Source organism: Ruditapes philippinarum, unplaced genomic scaffold (assembly GCF_026571515.1).
Source record: "Ruditapes philippinarum isolate M1 unplaced genomic scaffold, ASM2657151v2 ctg3539_1_1_1_1, whole genome shotgun sequence".
Taxonomy (NCBI): domain Eukaryota; kingdom Metazoa; phylum Mollusca; class Bivalvia; order Venerida; family Veneridae; genus Ruditapes; species Ruditapes philippinarum.
Genome location: NW_026856521.1, coordinates 43,085 through 55,748, shown reverse-complemented (window position 1 = coordinate 55,748; position 12,664 = coordinate 43,085). Strand labels below are relative to the sequence as shown.

At 30.9% G+C, this 12,664-nt stretch overlaps 1 protein-coding gene across 3 annotated transcripts; it reads right to left on the bottom strand.

Annotated features, from left to right (window-relative positions):
* Nucleotides 1–230: 230 nt before the first annotated feature.
* Nucleotides 231–11,330, bottom strand: LOC132746876 (uncharacterized). 3 transcript variants are annotated; one of them, XM_060736154.1, is made up of 5 exons: nucleotides 10,508–11,330; nucleotides 6,908–7,029; nucleotides 6,453–6,583; nucleotides 2,735–5,585; nucleotides 231–2,436 (listed from the first exon to the last, which is right to left on the bottom strand). In XM_060736154.1, exons 2-5 carry the CDS (start codon nucleotides 7,005–7,007, stop codon nucleotides 2,180–2,182), a joined length of 3,339 nt encoding a protein of 1,112 aa, XP_060592137.1. In that variant the 5' UTR covers nucleotides 7,008–7,029; nucleotides 10,508–11,330; the 3' UTR covers nucleotides 231–2,179. The 3 variants fall into 3 exon arrangements, with proteins under 3 accessions (XP_060592137.1, XP_060592134.1, XP_060592136.1); XM_060736151.1 differs by having other exon boundaries at nucleotides 2,735–5,600; nucleotides 10,508–11,329; XM_060736153.1 differs by having other exon boundaries at nucleotides 2,735–5,597; nucleotides 10,508–11,329.
* Nucleotides 11,331–12,664: the final 1,334 nt, after the last annotated feature.

The following is a 12,664-nucleotide window of genomic DNA, read 5'->3' as shown; positions in this document are numbered from 1 at the left end:
TTAATCTTATGAAGCAAGTTTAATTGATATGTACACACGCTGTAGTGGTTCATAGCTCTATTATTCATTTGACAGCTTCTCATATAAAGCTACTCTCTATTTAACGAATTTTAATTTTGGATATTTATATAAATAATATGACTGCAGACTTGAACGGTGATATTACGATCACCTTATAAATTCCTAATGCAAAAGAGACAATTATAATGAACAAAATAAGAACAAAATGATTTAATCACAGTTAGATTTTATTGAACATGTAATTGTAGTAAGTAATGACATGTAAGTACAAAAAAATGGAAAATCATTTTAGAAAAAGTTTTAAAGGCACATTATGCCTCAGAGACAAATAAACGTTTACTTCTTTAGCAAGGGCAAACATGAATTTGATAATGTTGAAATAATGGTTTAGAGAATATTAGATAATTGTTACCTGACGAAAAGGCCATAAAATGTGAAACAATTTGTCACAAAAGTAGCAAAATGTAATCAAAGTAGTATTTTGATTTCCGTACAAAATACTAAATCACTATAATAGTACTTATTGCCAACAAGCAACCGATGAAAAAAAGATGGTTGAGATAATTGTCCAAAGTGTAACTTTGTGGATAAAATAAAAATGCACCAACATTAAAAAGCTTTAAAATTTGTGAAATAAAAATACAAGCAAAAGCATTATTGGGCTTTTAAGCAATGTTTACACGATAACAAGTCTAGATGTCATGCTTAGGCTGACAATCAGCTTCTCCTGTATTGTTTGATTCCTCCAGAGCATGCTTCAGAGCTTATTTCTTCGGAACATTTTCCAGATTTTGTTGCCTGCACTCGACTGTATTTGTTTCAGGAACATGGATTGGTGTCTTTTCTTGCCTGTATATGTTTCAAATAAAACTGTACTTTGAATGTCGTCTTATTCCACCTAAATGTGTTCCAGATGCATGGAATCTCGTCTGATTCCGCCTGAATTTTTTCCAGATACAGTCAATGTTGCCCGATCTTTGTTGACTTTGTTCCAGATATATAACTATATAGTTTATGCTGTGTCTGATATTTGGTTTTAGTTTTATAAGTTTGAAGTTTGCATGAAAATGTTTAGTTATTAATACATCACACATGTTTATGCTGAAATAAAGCTATGACTGTACATAAAAATGTATCATATAAAACAATTTTTAATAATTTGTAACATTGTGCAATTATCAAAATTTCAAGGATTTAATTTCGCCACGATCTTGAAATAAACATTCAACTTAAATATATAATATGTTTAAAAAGATGCATTTTTATTGAAAAAAGGTATGATCTAATCCGCAAATCATATCGAAGAAAATTGTGCAAGATACCTGCACATTTTCACTAATTGAATTATCACATTATATGTAGTAATATGAAAAATGATTTTGTTTGTAGAATACCTAGAATAGAAAACTATTGTAATAAAAGTTAGATGTAATACTATATGTAAAGTAAAAACGTGACATAAATTAATAAGTTAATGACATAAATAGTAGGTATTAAAGGCGCACAAAATGATGTTAGTCAAACGTCCATTGCATTTATCACAAATTATTCTAATTCTGATATTATTATAGGGAAGAAAATAATTATGTTAGTATATGATTTTTAAAAAAACCCTGAAATAATTATAAGCGGTTCTTTGGACAGTTTAATTATGCTGATATATCTTTGTACCTGTAGAACCAAATAGATAAGAAGCTAATAGTTTTGGTAATGTTTCGATTTTTTTAGCAAGTTGTTAAATATACTTAACATCGATGCAAATAAGTAAATATTGGTTGCAGTTACAATATAAGAATATTGAACACTATTTTAAACACTTATTAATAGGCAATGCAATGTCACCTATGCTCATCATTTATATAGCAAATAATGCAAATATATTTGGAATGTTGGATGAATAATTAAATGGATGACTAACATATCTATCTTTAAATGCAACGTTGGTATTTAAATTGCCTTTCACTTCCCTTCCACGTGAGGGCTACTTCAAATGATATTAGACAGTATACTTTTGAATTTAGCCAAAGACAATTTAATAAGACATTATAAAAGTGTTTAAACAAATCAAAACAAGATGCCCTAAAGTAGACAAGGCATGGAAACATGGAATAAAGATTACAAAATGCATGCTCCCTTAGCTATCAATAAAGGTCCTTACTTATAATTTTTCATCGCTGTACAGCGCAATATCTTTCTCCCCATATAGCTTTTTATTTTCTATAGTTTCAATCACATCATTGAAAATAGAATATATATTGTTCAGCCTTTCTGATTCGTCTTCTTGCATGTTTTTCCAAATTTGCTCTCCATGTACATCCGTTACTTCATTGTCCGTCCCAATTTTTGTTTTTACCTGCATTTGCCAGCTGTCACCATTTTTTCTTACACGATATCCCCCAGCTGTTCCACTTGTAACTACAATTATTGAAACCGATAAAAATTAAAATGCAATAATTAAACATTTTTCAATTTATTTTCACTTTAAATAAAAGGTGTATATTAAGTAAAGACTAATATTTTGTACAAAAAAGCATTCATAACTCGTTTCTATTAACTATTATTTTGATATAAACACATTTCTTTTTCACTTCTGACATAATTATATTTTAATGTTACTTAGATTGCTGTATTAATTGTAGGAACGAATATTGTTAAGTACAAATAAAATATGCTACATTAAAGTTAATTTCAAATGAGAAAAATATTTACGTACTTTCAAATTTAATATCTAGCGATGCTTTACATTGAGTCATTGGATTGGTCTGCAACTCGTTATCGACCAGTTTACAATACTCTGTATTACCATTAGTAGATTCAATAATTTTAATGTCAAGTTGTTGGAGGTTGTTTGTTTCGTCTGTTTTTTCCTCGTCTGAATTCATATTCAAATTGGAATTGTTATTTTTCTGTTTGCTTTCTACTGATTCTTTATCAGAATCAGCCTCACTTTGAATAATGTCATCTATTGCCTTCTCAATAGAATCTTTGTCAGTTATTTTATTTGTATCAACTACAGTGTTATCTTCGGTCCTGTGATTCAATGATTTCCATTTGGGTAAAATTGGTTTTCCAGAAGATGATGTTTTGATTTTTGTTCTATTTGATGAACTTGTGTCTGTAATTCTAAATTGATCGTTTTCCGACATATTTTCCATTAGCTCTAGATCATCTCCAGACGTACCTATTACTCCCTTCATTGAAGATTCTGATACGTTAGTTTTAGAGCAACTTGACATGACAACATCGTTTTCCGAAGTGTCTAAAGATATGAAATCTGGCAATGAACTCATCTCAAATTCAGAACCCTTTGACTGTATTGTGTCTTTTGGTTTTTGAGGGAGTTTGTCCGAGCAGATTGACCCTGTGTCTTGCATATCTATATTTTTGTTTTTACTATTGATTCGTATGTCTTTTGATAATTTTGAATTCTCATATGTTCCTGATGAACGAATCTTTGGTAAAGTTGAACAATGGTTGATTGTTTTACTATTTATGACTTTTTCTTCTTTAGATTTTTGGTATGTTGAAAGCTCCCTTTTCAGTTTAACTCCTCCGTCAGCCAATGTTGCTTTAATCAGGTTTCGAATTTTGTCAAAGTTTGATTTCTCTGGAAATATCCCATGTTTTTCTAGGACATTCCTCACCTGTTGGTTATTAAGATCATGCAATCTTTTGCATTTTGATTGAAACATACAATCATCATTGATGAAATGTGTACAAACATGTAAATGCATACAAAATTCTCCCTTTTGACAACCTCCTTCATTATTGTAAAACTTGCACACAAGTGGTGTAGTTGAAATGTTTCTATTGTTTAGATTCTGCAGTAATCTTTTAATATGCCTCTCATCGATTTTCCAAAGGTCATAAGATTTAAGTACTTTAACGTTGTGATTGGAGTTCAGCTTGTGACTGAATTTGCACTTCTCCACTGTGCAACATCCAAGGAGGTGATATTTACATATATGTAAATCCATACATTCGTGCTTACTATAAGGGTTATTTGTGAATGTGGGACAAAGGTTGATATTTGTTTTAGGCGATATCATATGCGTACGTTTCTGAAATAAGAATTTATCTTCATTGCGTTTCAAAAGATCAAGCAATGTATCCTCCGTGGCAAACCCAACTTTAACTGGGCTACTTTGTTTCATCATACTCAAAATGTTAACAGGAGAAAATTCCAAATCTTCTCCCTCAACCATTACTCGGTACACGGTGGAAACTATCTTCTTCTTTACTTTTAATGGTAGTGAATCCACGGTTTCAGGCGATATCCAGTAATACTCGTTTTTGCCACATTGAACTGATGTTGGTTCCTTTATCACAATATTATTTTGATTTTGTTGACCCCTGCCTTTAAAATTGCTGTAGCTATTGCTTCTATTTGGATCTTGGATATTCGGAACAAAGGGTGACACACAATAAGCATTTGGAACTGGGTATATAGGAGCTGGATTTCTGTATTGGAAGACAGGTTGTGTTTGAAACGGCATCCTGCAGTACGCCTGTTGAATGTTGTTGTAACCATACGGGGTTACACTGTAAGGTATAGGTGCGTTTTTTAAAAAGTTATTATTTTCATAATTGGTCGGTGGGTTTTGTCCTGTAGTAAGATTATTTCCGTTCTCGCACTGTTCATTTCGTGTGCTTCCAATCTCAGTTTCTTTATTTTGGAGATATTTAACTTCATTAAGACAATTTCTTTCAGTTTTTAAACCATTTGTATGCTTTTCTTCATTATTAAAGAATCCTGTAAAGTCAGCGTATGGTGACAAAGCCCGCTCACTCACTGGTGATAACTGTAGATCTTGCACTTCATTTCTAGCGTCATCTGACTCAGGTTTTATACATACTCCATTTTCATATAGAATTGGACGAATGTGTTCTGATTGCTTATTGTTGACATCTTCCTTTCCTTTATAACTACCTTGGCCTTGTGTGATGCGCTTTTCGCCAACAACTTCACACCTATAATGTGACATGCTCTGAAAAGCATCATGTAAATCAACCTTACTTTTATATCCTGGTGACTTCTCATAGTGCCTATCTATGAAACGTTTTTGTTTTCTGATACTAGCATTCCTCTTATGTCTATAACTAAAGTTATGGCTTCTGCTATTTGAAGAGGATTTAATTCTGTCGCTTTCATCATGTCCATGTGATGATGACCGTCTACGTTTATGATGGGATTCTAGCTTCGCGTTATTAGTTTCAGAATATCTCTTCCTATCTTTCCTATGGTCACTCGTCATATAGTGTTCTTTTGCTTTCTTATCTTTATCATTTCCCTCCGATTCATACTCAGACAACGCTCCAGTATTTGAGGGTAGAGTTTCTATAGGAGTCTTATTATCTTCAATGGAATCATCATTTATTCCATCGAAGTCGACAACAATATAGCAGGTATCGTTGTACTCGAATGTGTCTGCCGGTCCCTGATTCTCCGATTCTGTCGAGCTCGAATGTCGTCCCGAAAATGACGTATCTTCTGTATCATCAAACGTTTCTCTTTCCATATCATGCTCTATAATTTTCTGTCTCGACTCTTTGTCTCTGCAATGCTTATATTTAGTCTGCTGAATTTTAAAAACAGTATAGGTATTTTCATGTAAGCACATGATCTTGGATAATTGAAATAGAAACAAATATGAAGAGCATCAAAGACAAAAGAGCAAAACAATTTAAGTCCAAGCATAATGAAAATCGGGCTAGAACCAACAAATTTGTTTGTAATTTTGATTTTTTCCACTGTAAAACATAAATAGAGAGCAACGTTAGTCATGCGTTACATAACGCTATACATAATATTGAGGCAAATCGTCTTACCCGTATTACACATAATGAACATTTATATGCTAAAACAGGAATAACCTGGCATTCACATATATAATAATTATGCTGACATTCAAGAAAGCTCTGTGTTTTCTAATTTTGTGTTGGAATTTTAAATGACACGCCTACTTCTTGTAGAATAAAAATCAATTTTGCGATTTACACTTTAAGCAAAATTTCATATAATAACTTAAAAGAATCTAAAAACCTATTAATTAAAATACGTAGAAATCATGATAACTTACGATCGGTATTTTACGAAATGCAATAAAATGTTTTGTGCGCTAAGGGTTTCGTATTTCAAAAAGATAGATATTTTTATATAATATTGCGCAATACAAAAAGTGGATTCATATTTCAAAGGCTGTTTGACTGTTCTTTTATCAGTTTGGTATATTGAAATATATATATGTCTCTAAGTAAATATTTTGATTTCATTTTAAAAACAATTCAGATTTGTTTCGATAAATACATTTACCTTGCATTTATAATATACAATTATTTGTTGATTAAGATATTTATGCAACAAAGGCAACTTAGATATCTATTCTGAGAATTCAAAATTGAAAACTTTATGATTTTCAATCTAGTATTACCTTAGTACTTTTATTTGGGAATATATCAGGTATTACTGGTAGAGTTATAGGCATTGTAGATACACCTTTGTCTTGTTCAAACTGTAGAAGGAAGTCTCTGTCGTACCGTAAAATTCTATCACTTAACATTTCTGTAAAAATCATGTAAGAGTTAAGTGAAATGAAATTGTTTTTTGTTGTTTTTTTTGTAATAATCGTTTTTGTTCCATGTAAAATAAACTGTTTATGTATGAAAATTATTATTTGTTTGCAAAAAAAATTGGTTGTGGAGGTATAAGATATAAAACAAAAAAGCGAAAATGATCTGAATCTCACAATTCAGAACAATAACTAATACATATATGAAATTTGTACAATTTTGAATATAAAGTAAAACCAGGCATCACCATTAATATGTATGTTCCCTTCTTCTAAAAGATTATAGTCTATTCTTTTTATAACTAAATATATAGTACCCGTTTTCACTTCAAGGAATTCGTCACCACTGACTTTCTCTGTGTTGTTTTTACTCTCTGGCGTTTCGTCACTGTTATTCCTGATTCCTTCAGCATTCATTCTCTCGTTTCCTGCCAACACCCTAAATTAATACAAGCGTTCCTTATTACTTCAAATCATAGTTTTAATCCTAAGAATATGAGCACTATATTTATAATATGGAATATGGAATACATCAAAATGATTTTGTTAATTTTTCCTTTAACTGGATTATGTATTGCAATAATGGCATGCTACCGGAGTCGCCTCTGAGTGGTAATAAATCTATTGTCAAAACAATGTACTGATTACTATTTACTATTTACAAAATCTAAAAAAGATGAATTAATGGTACAAATTACAGAAAAGATCCGAATGTAAACCATAAACTAGTTAAAGAAGAAAACGATCTTAAGAGGTCTTCCTACATCAGTTAACCAGAAAGTCGCCATATGATCTATATTGTGTTGATGTGACGTAAAACCCAACCGAAAAAAGGTGCTATTATTTATGTGATTGAACTGCACTGTTTGTAAAATAATTATAGGAAAATGCATAAATATACCTGTAAGTCAATCAGTATAAATATACATGTTTACATACATTAACAAAATAAAATGCATATCGAACATTGATTCGCTTATTGATAAAAACGTAACCCTATTACTGATAAAAAACAATTTCCCTATTGTTAATAAACGAATGATTTGATAAGTTTGATTACATGTATAAATACCCATATCACAAATAAAATATTAGATAAAAGAAATGATGCTCATAAATATTCCTATACAATTACACCAACCATTGTACACCTAATTATTTCAATCATTTAAAGTGTATAAAGCTATATCTGATTATATATTGTTAGTAGGTTTAGCAATGCTTTCAAGCAGGCATGTCCACTCGCTTTTGGCCAATTTCATGCATTCTAGGTAATCTGCAGTCCTTTGAATCATATTAGAAACAATAAGTTTACAAGAAAAGCATTGATGCAAAGCATCAAAGGGCGTCCAAGCAAGAAATGCAGAAAGTGAAGATGAACTAGTAGACATATGATTTCAAGATATTCTTATAAACTTTTCAATGGTTAATACGTTTTTACCAGAATGAACGGACGGAAGACTTTGTTCATTATGAACTTTGATTGGCATGCTAGAGATTAGAATATCACTTGTTATTTCTTTATGATCGTGATTATTAATAGCAACGGATATACATGTATACAATCATTTATAATCCATATGTGCATTCGGATCTTTTCTGTAATTTGTACCATTAATTCATCTTTTTTAGATTTTGTAAATAGTAAATAGTAATCAGTACATTGTTTTGACAATAGATTTATTACGACTCAGAGGCGACTCCGGTAGCATGCCGTTATTGCACGCATGATCAACACCACACTTGTGGAATTGTCCCTTATTATGTAATCGCTATTAGCGAAGACCCCCTCTTAAGGTATCTGTTCACACTTAGTAAAAATATGACACTGGTTATATTACCATGTCATGTTGAGCATTATTGTTTATTATACAATAATTGTAATATCTATTTTAATAACAAAAATACAGATTTTATGAATATTGTTTTCCTCTCTTTTTTTGTGTTTTTATGTGCTATTTTGATACTGAGTTTTTTACGTTTACTACTCTATTTTTTTTTTTATTAAAATTGTAAAATGAATTTTAAGAATTCAATTGTCATATTGACCGACGATTATAAGTCAAAACTTAACTGGAAATAGTCAGTAAATTATGGTTAATCTTTCAATATATAATATTGTTTATTCTTAAACCATGTACATGTACATTTGTATTTTTCTTTATCATTTTTTAAATTATCAATCAATTAAATAATTAATAAAATCTAATTTGTAACTTTGAATAATTCCTCGGCATCTTTACTAAACAAGAATAACAAATTAAATAAAATGTTTCAAAGTTGATATTGTCATATTAAAACCATAAAAATGTACATTTTTTCACAATTATTGTACATATTAATTGTTTTTATCTCATATAGATAAAATGAAACATGCTATTGTTGTTGTTGTTGGGTTTTTTTCTCGAATTGTATGTTTATGTATAATAATAATCAATAAATTTGAGAGTTGATATATGTTTATTAATTATTGTAACCAAACTAAGTGACAAACATTCATTTTGGAAAAAAGCTTATTTATCTGTAAAATATTTGTTCTGTTCTGTAACGATATCAAACATCTACTCCAAAACCGGGAGAGACCGGACAATAAACGTGCGGTCACTAGTATCCCGGTCAAAATAGACCGGGAGAGACCGGAATTACCGATAGGAGTACATCCATCTATAAATAGATTTTCGGAATATTTAGGTCATCAACTCATCATCATTCTATTTTAACATACCATGATAACCCACTGTGTACTACAAAATGATAAATAAAAAAACCGAAGAGACGGAAAAGGTTATTGCATTTGAAAATGTTTGCATTGGGAAATCCTCCAGTTCGCTATTCATTGTACATATCGCAACATTTCATTTTTAATTAATAATAATCAAGCACCCTCATACCGATCGGAATGATCGGCTTTTATTATGACCGACTAAAAGGCTCGAGAAGTTGCTGTCGCCCTTTCACATCCATAAAGGGGCGCCGCGCTTCGGCGCGGACGCAAACAATCCGCAGCAGTATATGAATTAAACCCCAAGTGTACTACAACTTGATATTTTCCGGTAAAAAAAGAGCAGAAATTTAATATACATCCGCATACCAAATGTGGTTAATGGTTTAAATTAACACGACTGTCTTCTAAGTAGAATGATACAGACATTGAGTGTATTAAGGTGTAACCCTCCTAATGCATAACCTCCGCGTGGAAGAAAATTTGAATAGGCTTCAATTACTTTCAACTGCATTGAAAGTGAAAGTTCAAACCCTAGAAGGACATTTTTCTCTTTCGTTTGATTCTTTTAATATTATTTTTGTATCTCCCAGATCCCTATTGGGAAGAAAAATACTTAATCTAAATTTGTAATTATTATAGGTATTTGCTAAATAATGATCAATATTATAACATGTATGGTACATGACAATATCAATTATTATACTTAGGGGAAATTCACATACGCTTAAAACAGCCCTTCATTTTGGTAATAGTACGTTCAATGTTGTTCAAATTTTTCATACATGTGCCAATTAAGGCATAAAAGGCATAAAACTGACATTTGTTATCAATGTTTTATAATTCCTTATAGTGCCCAACTGGGGGTCATTCCTTAAAAATCATTTATTAGTTTATTGTTAATTCAAAAGTTTTATTAATAAATTTGTCAGAAATATTTTATGCAGATAAACTTGGCTATAATCTTCCTCTAATACCCAGTGATCATGAGCATTACTAACTTGATGCATGCTCAAAAGAAACTTCAGCTTTCATAATAATCGATCTAAAATAAATCAGAACTGAGTTTATTACAAATAATATTCTTAAAATCTTATCAAAACAAACAAAACAACAACAAGAAAAAACATATTACCATAATTAAACCTTTCTTTCGATGTGATTATTACTATAGATATTTAAAATAAACACTTACTTGTATAATACAATTGATTTAACGTCCCAATCGCCAAATAACTGATTTATCAACGTTTTCAGTAAACACTTGGTTTATCTACATATCGATAAATTTAAATGATATACTTGCGTTATTTTTAGAACTTGACAGTATTTATTTTCAAAAACGTATTACAGCTTTGATCTCTGGTATTTAAACTAATCCTTTCTTATTGGTTTCCCGAAAATGATCGTTGCATAATAAAATATGAAATCAAGTCATTGGCTAAATGATATACAAACGTGATATATTTGAAATGTGTCAATACGCAATTTTTCCTGTTAATTATCTGTAAATTTTACACTGAAATTAAAGCGTCTTTCAGTAGTATGCATTGTTTAGCCAGAAAAAATAAAAGAAAACAATTGCATCGCATATGTTTGTTCAAGTGATAATATAAAGATATTGAATTTGTGTCAAATCCGGTTTTCGAAGAAGAAAAAAAAACACTTGAATTCGCTCTTGTATACACTGATAAAAACCTAGTATGTGGTCCATGAATAAAAAGGTTTGTATATAATTATGCATGATACAAAAATAAACTAATGACGATCATGCTTATTGATTTTTCTTTAGCTGATATTCTTAGAGCGAATACAATTTGTATACATGTATATCATTATAATGTAGTGCACAAAAATGCCACGCTAAAGTTCCATATACTTAGCTACGGCTATAAAACCGATATATAGAAGAATCTAACATAAACCTGATTATTCTCATTCTGTCTAAGTCACTATGAATATTATAAATAAGAGTAAGAGAGAGACAGACAGAGAGAGACAGAGAGGTCCATCAGATACATTTCCGCACCCTCTTTCCTCAGCTACACTGTAGAGGTTCCTGCGTGTGATGCACTCCCCCTCCCCCTTCCTGAGTCTTCTATCCCCTTCCTCTGTCTCCTTTACTTATTGGGTAAATAAATCAATCATTTATTTGTTTCCTTTGATTTTCTTGACGGTTACTATTATTTCTTATGTATCTTTTAGAGATTAGCCTGTCCCTGTTTTAGTTTGGAGTCCTCCTGGGCTCCTTGGCACTGGTTTTTCTTGCTTGGTCGTGTGGGGGTTGCGTTCATTGAACGTCGCATTTCCTTGTTGATTTTGTTTATCATATATTTTGGGATTCGGGGTGCAACACAAAGCACACGCTAACACCGGTGATAATACTGGTCACTAAACAAACATTATGTTTATATACATGTAATAGATAAAGGGTATTAAGTTGTATCTTATGAAATATTTGTTAACTTTATCAACAGTAACACTTGTACTAGTTACTAAACAAGCATGATGTATATAAAATAGATAAAGGGTATACAGCTAGCTCTTATGAAATATTTTTGTTAACTTTACCATTGTTATAATATTATAATGCTATTTTAAGAAGGATTTTAATTGTTTTGCAATGACCGTGCTTTACGCACATTAAAGAACCCCAAAAACGGTTCAAACAAAAATGCATGCTCGGTTTTATGGACGACAGTCATAAGTCGCGGCTTTACATATATATGAATATAACTTTCCAGTCATCTCCTTATTCAATACATTGCTTATCAGTTGTCTAACTATAAACCATTGCCAATTTTTATGAAGATATTCTTTGACCATACACGTAATCCATTCTTTGCTTCTTTTTGCGTTTTGGCAATTACTAACAGTGATTTAGTATTTCAAATTACCACTTTGTTTTCATTTTGCTTCTTGTATCACAAATCATTTCAACGCTATTTTCTTCTTGTTCTTAATCCATGATCACAACATTTTTAAGCACATTTTGCAGAAGAAAAAATATTAATTCCTGAGTTTTAATGTGTAGTTAGCACTATTGGCATAATTCAACGTAATGAATTGATAAAGATGTTATAATACCGGACTTTTTTAGCCTTAGCAAGGGTGGATGTTTTGCTATGACAATAAAATATCAATATCAAAGCTTATTCCAGAAGAGCTAAACACAAGGACACGGCCATACGCCTAAAATGGTCCATTGACCATGTACCTTAGTGTATTTATTCTATATACTTAAATATATAATATGCTCAAATTTGATATTTAAAAACACTTATAATTACTTTACAGTCTCTTTTGAAATGAAAAATAAACATCTTTTGAAAAACACAGAGAAAATACGTTA

Excerpts from the sequence above, each read along its gene's own strand:
- LOC132746876 (XM_060736151.1), bottom strand. The coding sequence starts at position 7,007 with ATGAATGCTGAAGGAATCAGGAATAACAGTGACGAAACGCCAGAGAGT. Across the intron at positions 6,584-6,907 it reads ATTCCTTGAAGTGAAAACGG|AAATGTTAAGTGATAGAATT; the intron begins GTACTATATATT and ends TGATTTTTACAG. Across the intron at positions 2,437-2,734 it reads GCTAGATATTAAATTTGAAA|TTACAAGTGGAACAGCTGGG; the intron begins GTACGTAAATAT and ends CAATAATTGTAG.